We start from the raw sequence: 16,535 nt of genomic DNA on the forward strand, positions 1-16,535 counted from the left end.
CAGACAGCATGTGCAAAGATAAGCAATAATAATAATACTTGTAACAATACAATAAAATAAGAAAATGAGGTAGGAATAGAATATATATATATACATGATTTGAATTAAAGAATAGGAGCATCTTATTTACAATATGTGAAGTGATGGGGTCACACATTTAAGCAGTATGCAAAAAGCGTCTTTGGCGTTAACATTATTAATCATACCTTCAGAATCATACCTTCCATTAAGTTTTGTTTTTTTTTTCTATAAATTTTCTGTACTAGAAAGAGGAATTAGTGCACGCGCTCATTATGGGTGAGTCACGGACTAGGACGTGTCTACAGCTGGAGGCGTGGCCTGCAGTCGGCGTGTATCCAATAAAAAAAGGAGCCTGTATTTCCTTTCGGTACTGTGCACGAGGAAGTTCTGCGCGGGGTGGATTGATGGTCTTTTTGAAATTGAGATACATTTTTCAATTTAATTAAACACAAAGGACTTATTGCATATCAAACTCGCTGTTTTCATGGTCTAGACATTTTTTTAATCAAAGGCAATTTTTTGTTATTACATAATCAGTTTAATTTTAATTATCCCGCGCGCGCTCTCGTAACGGTGCGACGTGTCTGTGCGCGCGTTAATTATCTTAACTTGGTAGCAAGCGCTGCTCTTCACAGAACTAACAAGTTTAACGTGTGGTGAGTATATATTAAATTCTCTGTCAGAGTAGTGTATATGTTAATAGTGAGTGGTTATCGTAGAACCAAAAGGTAAATGTCGGCTGTCCATGTGAAGCTAATGCTAACATTAGCCGGTTTGAAATCATTGTCCCATTGTAACACACACGGTGACCTTTAAGGATTTCTTACATTTTGTGGGGGGCATTTTTGTCGTCCTATTGTCATGATAATTATTACGTCGACGTAAGATCCCATTTTTACAGGGTCGTGTTCAGCCGCTTTGTTCACTACACGCAAATAATGGCAACTAGCATATCACATTTGTTTAAAAAAAAAAAACGTGATGGTGATTATGATTATCCACCAGGCCTTTCTACTGCAAATTACTGCTATGGTGCCGTGGCTACCCCGTAAATTAAGTCATATTCGGTCTCTTTTTACGAAAATCCACGTCAACCATAAATTAAACTGCGTGTGGTCATTACAGGACCACTTACAATTATCCGAACAGTTTTTTTTTTTTATATTCTTTTTTTTTTCCGGCGAGCTTGATCAGTCTGGAACTTAAGAACCGTGTAGAAAGATAGCGCTCGTGAGCAGGGCGGGACAGTCTGTATGAATGAATGAGTGACACGTGCGCACCAAGGGGAAAAAAATAGATTCTAACACGTATCTGTAACAGTTTCGTCGTTTACAACACAAATGAACACGTAGCATTGAAAATGTATAATTCTGGTTGTTAAAATAAGGGTACGTTGCGGAGTCCTTGTGCCGGATATCCTTCATGCGACATTTACCCAAAAATGGCTTCCAGTTACCGGGAAAGTGCGAGTGGCGTATTTTCCGGTCTTGCACCAAATTCTGTGACTTAACCAGATTCTGGATACCGTTTTAAGAATTTTTTAATGTTCTCGGTTACTTGGCCACTATAAATATCGTATGTATTTATTTTGTTCATATTTAGTGTGTCTTGACCCTGGTGTGTTAAATTACTCTAAATAAACGCGGTTTTATGAAGACATCGACACTAGATGGGGAAACCTCCGAGAAACTACTGAAGTTCTTCCTTCATTTTTGGCTCATATTTTGTTAATGTGCCATTTCATATAAATTGACTATTGTGAGCTAAAATGAGGATTTCATGAAATAGTTTACCAGTGTTAAAAATAGCTGCATAGGTGGTGTAATTTCATATTTGTAACATCTTTATACTCTGTACTGGGGTACATTTTCTTGCCATAAGTCCCACTTTACTTGTGATTTGAGAAATAACTTAGTCATATAATTCAACCATATACCAGTTTGCATGATGGATATTTCAGTTGCTGTTTGAGCACTATTGATAGTTTTGGCCAAATCCTCATTCCCAGTTTGCACTATATGTATGCACACACACAAACCTAAACGTCCGTTTGTTTTAAAATGGGAATTTCTTAAGCATTTAAGCAAATTAACTCACTTTGTTGCAGTGTGTGCTTTATTGCTATGAAGATGCATACTGAAAAGCTTGTCTGCAACACAAGTGTCAAGTCTGTCCACTTGCTTGACCACCACAACATTTGTAGTGGATATTCTTCTGTGATTGGAAGAGGGCTTACTTTGGCTTTTTTGTCTGGAACACGTTGTGACGAGAGCAAGAGTGACTGGGTGGGGGTGGGATGTTAGGGAAAGAGAGTGGGGGGTAAGGGGTAGGGGTAGGGTTACAAATGGCAAAATAAAAAAATAAAGTGCCACGAAAATATTAAAATCCCATGACCTGCTAAAGTGGGTCACGTGATGATGTCATTATGGTCGACCAATCGCAGCGTGTTCTGGCCAAATAGCCACATATTGGTCACATTGGTCACAGAAGAATATCCACTGCCTCATAGTTAAGAGGATAAATGCACACAGTTGCTGAGTCTATTAGTAATAATGTACTGCTAGCACATAAACTATACAACGCTTCACTTTTTCCACATTTTGTTATGTTACCATTATTCTTGCCTTATTCCCCATGGAGGTAATTCATTTTTCCCTCATAATTCTACTCGCAACACCCATAATGAGAACATGACAAAAGGGTTTTTTAATTTTTTTGCAGCTTTCTTAAAACTAAAAATTAAGAAACCACATAAGTATTCACAGCCTTTGTGCAATACTTTGATGCGCCTTTGGCAGCAATTACAGCCTCAAGTCTTCTTGAACATGATGCTATAAGCTGGGCATATGGTGCCTTTTATTAAGGAGTGACTTCTGTCTGGCCACACTACCATACAGGCTTGATTGGTTGATTGCTGCAGGGGTGGCTGTCTGGAAGGTTCTCTTCTCACTACAGATCAGTGCTGGAGCTCTGGCAGAGTGACCATTGGGTTCATGGTCACCTCCATGATTAAGGCCCTTCTCCCCCAATCGCTCAGTTTAGACGGGCAGCCAGCTCTAGGAAGAGTCCTGATCCAAACCGTTTACTGATGGCCACTGTGCTCACTGGGACCTTCAAAGCAGCAGAAATGTCACTGTACCCTTCCCCAGACTTGTGCCTCGAGACAATCCTGTCTGAGGTCTACAGACAATTCTTTTGACTTAATGTTTGGCTTGTGCGCTGACATGCACTGTCAGCTGTGGGATGTTAAACAGGTGTGTGCCTTTCCAAATCACATCCAATCAACTGAATTTACCCAGGTGGACTCCAATTAAGCTGTAGAAACATCTCAAGGATGATCACTGGAAACAGGATTCACCGGAGCTCAATTTTGAGCTTCATGACAAAGGCTATGAATGCTTACGTGTATGTGATTCCTTTTTAATTTTTACCCAAGACCAAAATATGGCCATCAGGTATTGCAAGTACTTTCCTTGTGGTCGTCTGCCTTTGCTCAGTAGAAGATTATTCCTATTACTGGCAGGGTCTTCAGATTCACAGGGATCATTCAGCCCCGTGCTTCGACAAGTTCAAATATGGCTAATCTTGACTTGTTTTTGTTTCCTATATTTATACTCATGGCTGAGGGTATTTCAGCATTGCGTTATAGTGAATACATTTGCAAAAAAAATGGGGGGGGGGGGGTGCTGAATCCGAATCTGAGCTCAGATTTCCTCTATCGCATCATGCCCCCCCGTCTGCTTTAGTGCTGAATTGAAAAGATCAATTTGCCGATTTTAAGTCAATTCTCATTTTAAATCATACAGATCGATTCATACATCCAAAGATATATATATGTGTGTGTGTGTGTGCATGCACTTCTCGCCAGCATTATGACAGCATGTCTGGGGGAAAAAAATCTACGCTGCAGTTGGGCCATTGCGCTGTTTCCGAGGGTGAGTATTAGCCATTTAAATATGTTAATCATGACTACCGGGACTGTTGTTGCAGGCAATAATAGAGAATCGTCCGCCATTTAATTCACACATTTTTTTCTGTTCCTCGTAACGTGCCATTTCCATGGAACAGTGCACAAAGATGCTGTGGGAGCTGTGCTCTCCTGCTGCAGTAGAACTTCCCCCGCTGCAGGTTAATTTTTATAATAGTCGCGTTATCCTGCTGTAGCGTGCTGTGCTGGAGGCGCAGGTTTTGTAGGGGAGACGGGACCGTTATCCCCCAGAAAATATTTAAATTTATAACTCTCTGAAACACTATTGCTTCCATTTTGAGGGCCAGATTTTGTGAATTAGTATTAATAATGTTGCATAACTAGACAATCAGCTCAAACAGCTCAAAGAACAGTTTTAATAACACTAACCCAAATGGAGATCGTATTGAATTGAAATAATCGATTCTGATCTTGAAATTTGAATAGATACCCAGCTCTAGTCTCCATGTTCTGTATTGATGGATTATACAAAAGTTGCTTAATCAATTACGAGTTTGATGCCACTAATCATTCACAAAAGCATAGTTTTTAAACCAGGTTAGTGAAAAGTGAACAAGAGCCATAATATTGTGTGTGGTATCGAAGAGGTGTGTGAGACTGCAGCTTTTACTTCAGTGTTTGATAAGAGAAATGTGTTGGTGGGCACAGCTAACCAAAAGGTTAGCTTCAATAACCACTAATCTGCTAACTGAAAAGTTAACTTTTATAGCGCTAAACCAATAAACTCCTTAAATTGAGGAAGTTACAGCTAACCGCTAACTTTTAGTATTGACTCTGCACACTGTTGGCAACTGATAAACCAGTTTCAACTTTTAGCAGTGTAGATGAGACGCAAGTCGTTTTCACTCGTAGTTTCATTTATAAACAGACTAATTCCGGACAGTTTATCAACCACATTAACAGCAACTCTGTCATTTTTACAAAGTGAAAATATCACACCTTTAATTCTGAAGGTTTGAGTGTTATGGGAAGCCAGATTTGTGTGTCCCCCCACCCCCTGTCAAAACACAGAACGCTGCCATCCATGTGAAAAGTGGCCGACATGCTGAGTCAGAATTCACAAACAGAATTTTCAGTTTTGCGAATGCTTATATATATGTATATATATATATATATATATACACACACACAAATAGAAAACCACATCTATTTCATACCAACACACATTATTATTATTATTATTATTATTATTACTATTCCTTCCGGCAGCCAGACTGCCCACTTCTGGGGGAGTGCTGAGTTCCTTGCGGCAGCCTGGCTGTTGCAACATGCGCAACAGGAATTGATGTTTGGTTTTAGGGTTTACGAACGTTTTCGACTGTTCAGTCTTACTCACTATGCCAGCAAAGAAATGTTAGCGCAACTAAATTTAGTGGAAGCTAATTAATCTGCTGATGGTTTTCAAAGTTAGCTGAAAAGCCAACCTGCTAAAAGTTAGCTTAGCTAATTACCAGTTAGCAGATTAGCAGAACTGTACCCACCACTGGTTGTCATATCTGTTTTTGCCAATCACATCACAAAAACCGGATTTGGATTCAGTGCCCCCAAATTACGCAAAATCGATTGTGACAAATTCCATACAAGAAAGAACACGTTGACCAGTATTATACTGTATGAATTGTAGAATGGGCCGTCCAGAGGTGTGGGTTACACAGAATTTAGATCTCCCCCCTCCTTCAAATTATTCAGTAAATAATTTACTAGCAACTAACCATAAGTGGCCTTCTGGGTGCTTATGTTTGTAATGATTGAAGTTTTTAATCCTGAATGGTGTTCATCATAAGCCAAAAGCAGGTTTGAAGCAGCTACAAGCATGACAAAGGAGTCACATGTCGACAGTAGGAATAGACATGTTATTCAGCTCCTTTGCTTCCTGTTTGTCAAAAGCTTTGGAATTTGTCTGCATTGTCATCCCATCAATTTTATATTTACTTGTTGAAAGAGCTCAGCTCCAGTGATGAAACTGGTAATGTGCCCATCACACCAGTCTTTGTAACATATTTATTACTTGATGTTATTATCCATGTTGCTTTCTGTGCTTTTACCTTGATTGTTCTTTGCAGCAGCTCTCTGTGCCCCCCTCCCCCACAGTAAAATATCATGTGAAGTTTGACATGACATTATAATACAGCAACTCTTTTCTGTTTCTTTTCAGGATGTGCCCTTGTTCATCTGCAGTCCCAGATCCACAATGGCTGTCTGTTCAGTCTGCTTAATAGCTCAGCAACAAAGGATTAGCAACAGAGCTAGTATAATTACAGGATAGCAATAAGCCCAACCCACACTATACCTCTCTTTATTATAATTAATTTCTGGGCAATCCAGAGAGAATTATTATAGATTTGCACTTCTTAATAATAATAATTAATAATAAAAAAAAATCATGTTGGACAGGTCTGTATAAATCACTTATTTATTATATTTGTACCTCTTTATTTTAGTAGTTCAAAAAAATATATAGAGCTATATTGTCAGGCATTAGTTTCCTTAAATTGTGAAGTAATAGCTAAATAATTATGGTTTCTACAACTGCGGCTGCAATAACTGTGGCAATCACTGCAAGTGCAGCAACCCAGGCATACCTGACAGAGTACACGTGGCTTTTGGTTGTTGGCTTCATCATCGCGTTCATCTTAGCCTTTTCTGTTGGTGCCAATGATGTTGCCAACTCGTTTGGAACAGCTGTGGGTTCTGGAGTTGTTACGTTACGACAGGCCTGCATTCTGGCTACTGTGTTTGAGACGTTGGGCTCTGTGCTCCTTGGGGCTAAAGTGAGTGAAACCATTCGCAAGGGAATCATCGATGTTGGCATGTACAATGGCTCTGAGCAGGTGTTGATGGCTGGATCTGTCAGTGCTATGGTTGGTAAGTATCTGCAGTTATATTTTATTATTATTATCATCTTGCATATTTTACAGTGTTTCTGAAAGGTACTTGGAGCAACTAGAATGTGCTCAAGTCTTTTATCCATGAATTACTTCTTATCAGGTTCTGCGGTGTGGCAGCTGGCCGCCTCCTTCCTTAAACTCCCCATCTCTGGAACACACTGTATAGTTGGTGCTACGATTGGCTTCTCCTTGGTTGCCAGAGGCCAACAGGGAGTCAGGTGGTTGGAACTCCTTCGTATTGGTGAGTCAAACTACAAATGTCTTCAGTGTTTCATTTGATGGCATTACTAGTTAACTAAATAAATGTTTTGTGTGTGTCAAAATGGTCTCTTATTTAAAAAAAGTCAACTAATGTGCAACATCCTTGTATTTGATTTTCCCAGTTGGTTCCTGGTTCCTGAGTCCCCTATTGTCTGGTATAATGTCAGGCATTGTTTTCTACTTTGTGCGGATGTTTATCTTGCACAAGGTAAGCTTTCTGTATTTGTGACACTTGCTGAATAATTATATAGGATTAATTGCTGATAAGGGTCCTTATTCAAAAGGCAGTTTCAGTGTTTTCATAATGACCTTGACGCTACTTTTCATTCAGATAGTTCTGCATGTGTCATGGAGCCTGGTTCACAACTACTGTACAGTTGTTGGGCCATTAATTGAAACCAAATATTGACTGACTTTTTTAGGGATGTGCCTCTCTCCCTTTTATAAACAGATGTGTTCAGATACAATTTAGGAATGGTACTTTTTTGTTATGTTACAATGCAATCCGATACTGTACTTTGTTTATTGTAAACTTTCATTGTAATAATGATTCTGATTTTATATGGAACCTTTCAAGGAACCAAAGGTCACTTCTGTGAATTGGGATAAGCCCAAAATGATTTTGCTTGCTTTCAAATATTTCATGTGGGGGGACAGGGACCTTCTTCGGGTTTTTGCTGCTATGCTGTTCTTGGGGAAACGGAGTGCAGTAGCAGAAAGTGCTGGACACACAGACCACAGGAGTGCACACACTCTGTGATGGGTTCATTTATTTAAATGGCACCTTTTTAAACATTATGTAATTGCATGGGGCAAACAAATATTGTGATTATGATTGCAATGTGATAAATTGTGCAATGCTATATCTGTTCATTGTTTCCTCGTTTGTACAGAAGAACATATTTCTTATGTAGTACTCTTTTCTTTGCTGTAGAAAGACCCGGTACCTAATGGGTTGAAGGCCCTGCCTGTCTTCTATGCGATGACAATGGGAATCAACCTGTTCTCCATCATGTTCACTGGAGCGCCAAGTGAGTATCATTGTTTTGGCCATTTTTGCTCTGTATGCTTGACCGCAGCTTAAATAAGTGCTCCTCAGACAGATGGCCACATATTCCAGACTGTTTGCCATTCTCACTGAAAGTGTTATTTTAACATGTTTTTTGGGTCTGGCTTGCTTGTGGTTTTATGTGGGTCATAGCTGCAATGAAATTTTTAGAACAGAGCACAGCAGGGATCTGGAAATAAGATGTCACTGTCTATGCCCTTCAGACATGGAGGAGGAAAAGGGAAGTGAAGAGTGTTTGTAATAGTCATAGTTGCACCTGTTGGTAGTTGTGTTGCTGCTCAGGATTTAACTCTTTTTGTTGGCTTTTGATCTTAAAGAAACTTTATTAAATGAGCAACCTTTGCTCCTTTTTGTTTTCTTCTCTCTACAGGGCCTAACAGCTCAGGATGTTAGCTGGCCTGGGCCTTTAAATGCCGGCTACAGGCCAGAGTATGACCAGATAGTGTGCACTGACTGATGTGTACATGCACACTCAGAGGAGCTCATTTGCAGTTCTAGCATAGCCCCTAAACCCTGCTTAGTCAGTCATTCTGTACAGTATTGTGACGTCCATCACCCCTCAACACACTGTACATGGGGGGCATGTATTGGTTCCTCATCTTAAAAAGGTGTGAGATTGCATTCCATGCACACACATGCACACAATCTTCAATGAAGTAAACTTGACTAGGTTAGATATCACAGGATTCATACACACTAATGGAATTCTCAGGCACATTTAATTCAAGTCCTCAATGAAGCCATTGGGGTAAGATCTAAATGTTTGACTGAAATCGGCTTCCCAAGGACACAGTGAATAATTTCAGTTGCACTATTTTACTTGTAAGACATTTCAAGTTTTACAGGTAAACTGCAGAGGGACAAACTGTTCGGCTCCAGCAAAATATTGCTGTTGGCTGTGCCTGCCTGCAGCCATTATCTGCACAGTGTACAAAATGTTGTGATTCCTGTGATAGAACTTTGCATTCCCTGATCCTTGTGCTCTTCACAGTGATGTGAGCAGACACAAAGAAGCTTATTCCAGTAGTCACGACTTCAGTGCCAGAGACCACAATACAGTTTGTTCAGGACAAATTCGGGCTGAAGAATTTGGAGGTCAGATGTGGATCCTTCACAGCAGAGTCCTGGTGTAATTTTGAGTTTCTATACCCTTTAAATCAGTCACTGCTGTAGTGTGTTCACTGTAAAGTGCAACATTACACAGAAAAAGAATCCCGGTACACTTCTCGCTTGCTCCACATATCTTTGAAAATTCTTCTGTCGGCTCAGTTAAGCAATTCAGAAAATAATCAGTTCCATTTGAAGTGTTTTAACTTTTCTTTTTTTTCTTTTTTTTGGGATCTGGGTACTACAAAGTAATTGGTATGGTACAGGTTTAGGCTGCAAGTAACTATTGTCTGAAATGGATTAATCTGATTTCCTAGAGGTTTGTTTTTGTCTTATTTTCAAATTCAATGTCAATTTTCCTTTGGTTATTGTTTGCAGTAAATCATGATCATAAGTTCTATCACTTTAACTTTCAACTTTCCATTCAAATATTGTCTTAAAGTGTTTATTTTAATGTGTGTGTGTATATATATGTGTGTATATGTATATATATGTGTATGTATATATATATGTATATATATATATATATATACACACAATTTTTATCACAGCATATGAAGTGGCAAAAATAACATTACTGACCTGAGACAGCTCGGGATCCTCGCATATTTCATAAGGCCACAGCAATATTTTCCTGATCAGTTAATGTTTAATTATTAAAAAAATGGACTCAATTATTTATTGACTTACCAATATGCTTGGTGACTAATAATTGTTGCAGCTTTACTACATGTTGAGCTGGATATGTCATTACTTTATAGCTGGGTTGTACCAGTGCTTAATACCTACATTAGATGACCCCCCCCAAGAAGTCTCTTATAAAAGGGTTTTTAAATGTACAGTGTCATAGCGACCGTACATTATGACCCCCTCACATCGGCCTCTGTTGCATGTCAGTGTGTTTCACTAGAACACAAATTTTCTGCGTGAGTTGCCCTTTGGAAAACAAACACCAGTGGCATTTGTTTCTCTTTCAACAGTCAGTGGTGTAAGATTTACACTTGCAGTCTAGTGCACTTCTTCTTTTTTTTTTTTTTTTTTTTTTTTTTTTTTTTCTTGTACCGGTTGCTATTGTCAACTGCCGTTAAGAATGGTTCCCTCTTGTGTAGTGTGAATGATGGGATGAGACACATTTTCACAGCTGTTGCAGTGGTAATTTAATCCTGGTGTTCTTTTAAACGCTTACTGGTTTCTTTATAAAAATGAGGATAATTAAAGTACCGTTGCCAAGTGAGTCACAACTCTTTTCTGTGCTCTTCACAACCTGTGTGTGGGAGGAGAAAAAAACAAACCGTAGTGGAAAATAAACTAACCATGTTATTGTGTAATACCAGTCATGGGATTCTGAGAGGTTATAGGGAGCGGTCTGGAAGGCGGCTGTGGTTAAATTCCACTTCCTGCGCAGTCCTTTTCATCCCTCACTGCACAACTAAGGTTGTAAACACACCCCTTTGTGTCTGAGTGTTTATTTACCATCAGACAGTTCAACTGATGTATTTTTTTTATAATGTTTTATTTTATCACACTGTTCATCCAAACATTGTGATCACGTCGCCATGAATCCTGTTGATCTGTGTTCTTGTCATTCTCTGAAGCCACTAGGTAGAACCTCCTCCCAGTTTAAACTGTAATTCTGTGGGTTGTTGCAGTTCTTGCTCTTGAGCGTCTCCTGTGCTGGAGGTAATGTGCTTCCATTGCATAACAAAACCAACACATTGGTTGGGCACTCTGCAGTCTCGTGCTGCAGTGCGTGTCAGTACAGAGAGTCTGTTGTGGACTCTGCCCTTACATGAACACGGCGACCGAGACGCTTATCACATAGCCTTGGCCTTGTTTTCCTTTTGTTTCAGCTTGCCAATTAGTTGCCCAGTATGTCTTTGGTAGTTATGCATGGCTAAAGTCACCTCACCAGAGGAACTTTTCAGAATTTTTATGTCTGTTTTCTCCCTTTCCTGAGCAGTGCTGATTTGTATCCCTTGTGATGAAGGTGACTGCTTCCTTCTTAGTATAGAGACTTTTGCCAGCATGCTGGTGCATTAATTTATTTCTTCTGCACCAGCTTTGCTGCAGTCTTGGCAGGAGACGTAACATTGTAGCAGGACACTTCAGTGAATCACCACTTTTTGGGGGGATAGATTGTCCATGCAGTACTCTGGAAGTGGGAGTGCAGTGACTTTTCCTGTCAAAATTATTACTTTTATTATTCATATCAAAGGACTAAATATCCCCTTTTATTATGAGGGAGGACACTGTTTTTAACCTGTTGGTTGACATCCATGTGTTTTGTGAATTATTATATTGTTAAAATGTCCATATAACTTGGTAAAATTTTGTCTTATAACTCAGTTTCCCTGTGAAGACTGTAGGACCAGCTATCTTTTTTTTTTTTTTCTTTTTTTTTAACTGTTTTTTGCTTGCCTTTTGTGTGGTCTCCTCCTGTCTGTGGCACCTGGTGGTCCTTCAGCACTGGGATTTGACAAGATCCCCTGGTGGGGCATTCTACTCATCTCTTTGGCGTGTTCGCTGCTGACTGCAATAGTCGTCTGGTTTGTTGTCTGCCCATACCTCAAGAAGAAGATTCAACGTAAGTGAGCTTTTATTTATTTATTTATTTATTTATTTATTTATTTTTATGTAGGAAATGGTTACTCACGTCATTGTTCTCATATTGAGCTCTAACTTGACTTGATGGGTTTTCTCACTTAAGCCTCTGAAGTGAGGGATTTAGCAAGGCATAAGCAATTACATACTATTTACACACACAGCTCATAGTAATCCAGAAAATGAAGCAGTGGAATGAGAAAAAAAAAAAAAAAAAATATATATATATATATATATATATATATATATATATATATATTTTTTTTTTTTTTTAATGGTGTTGCTATAATGACAATCATCTGATAGTATTAGCACTCGTTTGCATTATGATTGGTATTGTCTGGAGTCCCCCATGGCCCACTTTCATCGCTGTAATGAAGATTGGTTATGTGGTTGAATAGGATCTGCTTTGAGCTACCTTCAGCCAGCTGTCAAAGCAACACAACTAGGTCAGTGATTCATTAATTGGTTTTTAACTGTGTCTAAATCTAGGGTGACTTAAGGTGTTGGCATGGCACAGGTAGAGTCAGGCTGACTGCTTAGTTTCCGGCTTGATTAGTTTAGATAAGTCAGGCTAACTTGCCAGAACATTCGTGGGATTATCACGTTGGCTCTCGGTATCTGATTCTTTTAAAACACAAACAGATGTCATGTGAGGTGCAGGCTGTATTGAGCGTTATTGTCTTTCATAAATCAAGCTGTGAGCAGCAGTCGATATGCACTTTGTGATAATTATGATCCTGTGAACAGATGAAGCACTTGCTGGACTTGTATTTGTCTGTTTAGTGTATGTTTGAACATGACCTCAAGGACATTCTTCTTCTCTCCTGTCAGGTGATGTCAAGTCTTCCAGCCCCTCTGAGAGCCCCCTGATGGACAAGAAAGATCTGAAAGAGCCCCATTGTCCAATCCTCAAAGAGACATCAACTCCTGCTGCCAATCGCACCCCTACTGCTGAGCTGCAGGCTGCCACTGAGGAGCGTAGGGTGGCATTTGACATCGAGGAGTCTGACGACGACACTAGAGAACGCAAAGTGGCCTTTGACATTGGAGATTCTGATGATGCCGACAACAATGGTGAAAATGAGGGTATGGTTTCCACTTAATCTGTTCTATTCTGAGCATGTACAACCCCTGGCAAAAATTATGGAGTCACCGACCTCGGAGGATGTTCATTCAGTTGTTTAATTTTGTAGAAAAAAAGCAGATCACAGACATGACACAAAACTAAAGTCATTTCAAATGGCAACTTTCTGGCTTTAAGAAATCAAGAAAAAAAGATTGTGGCATTCAGTAACGGTTACTTTTTTAGACCAAGCAGAGGAAAAAAATATGGAATCACCCTGTAAATTTTCATCCCCAAAACTAACACCTGCATCATATCAGATCTGCTCATTAGTCTGCATCTAAAAGGAGTGAACACACCTTGGAGAGCTGTTGCACCAAGTGGACTGACATGAATCATGGCTCCAACACGAGAGATGTCAATTGAAACAAAGGAGAGGATTATCAAACTCTTAAGAGTAAATCATCACGCAATGTTGCAAAAGATGTTGGTTGTTCAGTCAGCTGTGTCTAAACTCTGGACCAAATACAAACATTGGAAGGTAAAGGCACTGGGGAGATGGCTGTCATTAAATCATCGATAAATGCACAAGTTTACGTTGATATTTTGGACAATTGAAAGGATGTTTGGGGATGATGAAATCATTTTTCAAGATGATAATGCATCTTGCCATAGAGCAAAAACTGCAAAAACATTCCTTGCAAAACGACACATAGGGTCAATGTCATGGCATAGGGTCAATGAGCAGATCTGATTTGATGCAGGTGTTAATTTGGGGGATGAAAATTTACAGGGTGATTCCATAATTGTTTCCTCAGAATTGAGTGATTCCATATTTTTTTCCTTTGCTTGGTCTAAAAAAGTAACCGTTACTGACTGCCACAATCTTTTTTTCTTGATTTCTTATAGTGTTTCTTAAAGCCAGAAAGTTGCCATTTGAAATGACTTTAGTTTTGTCATGTCTGTGATCTGCTTTTTTTCTACAAAATTAAACAACTGAATGAACATCCTGAGGCCGGTGATTCCATAATTTTTGCCAGGGGTTGTATAAACCATGTGAAGAAATCGTGTAAAACGGATCAACCCAGTAGCTCGTTTTGAATTTTTTTTTTTTTTTTTTTTTTTTTTTTTTTTTGGTCTTCTCTCCACAGCACCCAAACAGGTTCAGTCAGACAACCAACATGCCAACGGCTCTACAAATTGTCCTCATCAAGTCCATTTCAACAAATTAGTACAGCTTAACAACAAGCCAGCGCATATGACAAATAATGGTTACAACCAGTACCACACAGTCCACAAGGACTCTGGCCTCTACAAAGACCTACTCCACAAGCTCCACCTGGCCAGGGTTGGTGACTGCATGGGTGAGGGAAGTGACCGGCCAATCCGCAGGAACAACAGCTACACCTCCTACACCATGGCTATCATCGGCTTGCATGGAGACTTCAGACATAAAGAAGCTGAGACTCGTGCTGCTGAGGATGGTGCCAAAGGTCCAGGGGGTCAGGACAGGAAGCGTGTGCGTATGGATAGTTACACCAGCTACTGCAATGCAGTGGCAGAGCACACGACTCCCGAGGGCCTTGGAGCAGGTGATGTGATAGTGGAAGTTGGGATGGAAGATGCCGGTAGTAGCCAAAGCTCTCTGGATGATGAGAGACCGGATTCAGACAAGCCTGAAGTTTCAGTTCTCTTCCAGTTTCTCCAAATTCTCACTGCATGCTTTGGATCCTTCGCTCATGGAGGAAACGATGTTAGGTATGAAATTGTCTTGATAATATTGGGGTGGAGTGTTGGGGTTTAATTGCTGTTCAGATGCAAAACATTGAACTTTAAAACTCCCTTCTTTCACCTGCAGTAATGCCATCGGACCATTGGTAGCCCTGTGGCTGGTTTACGAATCCAGTAGCGTGACCTCAAATGAGCAGACACCCACTTGGCTGCTCCTGTACGGAGGTGTTGGCATCTGTGCCGGGCTCTGGGTGTGGGGTCGCAGAGTTATCCAGACTATGGGCAAGGACCTTACACCCATCACTCCCTCAAGGTACACATGCAAACAGCGCACAACCTGTTTTCTCCTTAGTCAGAAAAACCACAAACTCCTCAGACATGACGAAGCTTTCAAATTAGCAGCCATGCTAAGAAAAACTCTTCTGAGACTCTGGTCTGGTTTTATTCCCCCACAGTGGTTTCAGCATTGAACTGGCCTCAGCCCTGACTGTGGTGGTTGCCTCGAACATTGGCCTCCCTGTTTCCACCACCCACTGCAAGGTGAGCAGCCCAAACACTAGTGTGGGAAGTAGACGAGACATGGAGGGAAAGAATGTTTGTGTGGGGAAGACTGTAAGCAAAATCCTAGCATGGCAGGTGTATTAAAAAAAATATCAAAACGTGTTTCCAGGTGGGCTCTGTTGTGGCAGTTGGATGGCTGCGTTCTAGGAAGGCAGTTGACTGGCGTCTGTTCAGAAACATCTTCATGGCATGGTTTGTAACTGTGCCTATTGCTGGCCTGATTAGTGCTGCCGTAATGGCCATTTTCATCTACGGCATCCTGCGCATCTAAACACTCACCCCACACAGGAAGAGGAGAAAGAAACTGCTTCAGTGTGCACCAGGAGAGGAGTCGAGTTAGGAAGCTGAAATATATCGCATCAAGCTGACAACTTGATTAGTGGAGGAAGGCGAAGCTTAAAAATTTGATGTGAGCACCTGATTTGTCTATCACTATTTTCAAAGCTGGTATTTGCTGTTTGTTTCGTTTGGACCACATTCATTCTCATGGGAAGTTTGTTACTCTGTTTTGACTTTTTCACTTCCTATCATTCTGTAAAAAGTTTTAAAGATGACTTTTCTACTATGTATTGCCTATTTTTACTCTGCAGTTCTGTGTATATGTTTTTGTGTGTGTGTTACAAGCTAGAAATGAACAGCTGAAGTGCAGTATTGGCAATCTGCAGACATATCGCCAATCATAACCAGCTGAAAAATATCGTAGCCAAAAGTATTTTAGTGGCAAAGAGAGACCAGTGGTATGAATCTCCCTTTCGCAATTTAAACTTGCATTTTGCTTCTAAAGTGTCCTGACAGTTGTTAAATTGACCTGTAACTGTTCCTGTAAATTTGAGAGTTGCAGAATGTTAGAATTGTTCTACTGCACAGAAAAAACAAGTGGTTCAGGTGCTTAAAATTGCTATTTGTATCTTATCTAGCTAGGTACAGCATTGTATGCAAAATACTATCATTAGCATTAAAGTCGGCATAATACAGAGGAGGGCAGATCTGTGATGGATAAAGTTGGATATCAATTATCATTCTTGACATGTATTTGAATAACTTTAATCTGAGAAGTATAACTGCAGAATGTTAATTCATTAAAAGACCTTAAGTTTCTTGTTAAAACTTGATTGCATCACCTGTTGGTTAAACGCTTCAGGCATGTTTCGGCCTTTGTAAAATTTTCAGTTCATCCTTCTCACCTAGTTTCCTGGTCTGCCAACATGTTTGCATTGCGCTTCCTTTTACTTGACCTGAGAA

General features: G+C 40.0%; 1 protein-coding gene across 1 annotated transcript; it reads left to right on the plus strand.

Moving 5' to 3' along the window:
• Nucleotides 1-388: 388 nt before the first annotated feature.
• On the plus strand, nucleotides 389-16,166 carry slc20a1b (solute carrier family 20 member 1b). Its single transcript, XM_034191874.1, has 11 exons — nucleotides 389-677; nucleotides 6,165-6,874; nucleotides 6,998-7,138; nucleotides 7,281-7,366; nucleotides 8,093-8,189; nucleotides 11,799-11,918; nucleotides 12,770-13,024; nucleotides 14,153-14,759; nucleotides 14,860-15,045; nucleotides 15,188-15,272; nucleotides 15,403-16,166. Exons 2-11 carry the CDS (start codon nucleotides 6,526-6,528, stop codon nucleotides 15,562-15,564), a joined length of 2,088 nt encoding a protein of 695 aa, XP_034047765.1. The 5' UTR covers nucleotides 389-677; nucleotides 6,165-6,525; the 3' UTR covers nucleotides 15,565-16,166.
• Nucleotides 16,167-16,535: the final 369 nt, after the last annotated feature.

This window comes from Thalassophryne amazonica, chromosome 17, assembly GCF_902500255.1.
Source record: "Thalassophryne amazonica chromosome 17, fThaAma1.1, whole genome shotgun sequence".
NCBI lineage: Eukaryota > Metazoa > Chordata > Actinopteri > Batrachoidiformes > Batrachoididae > Thalassophryne > Thalassophryne amazonica.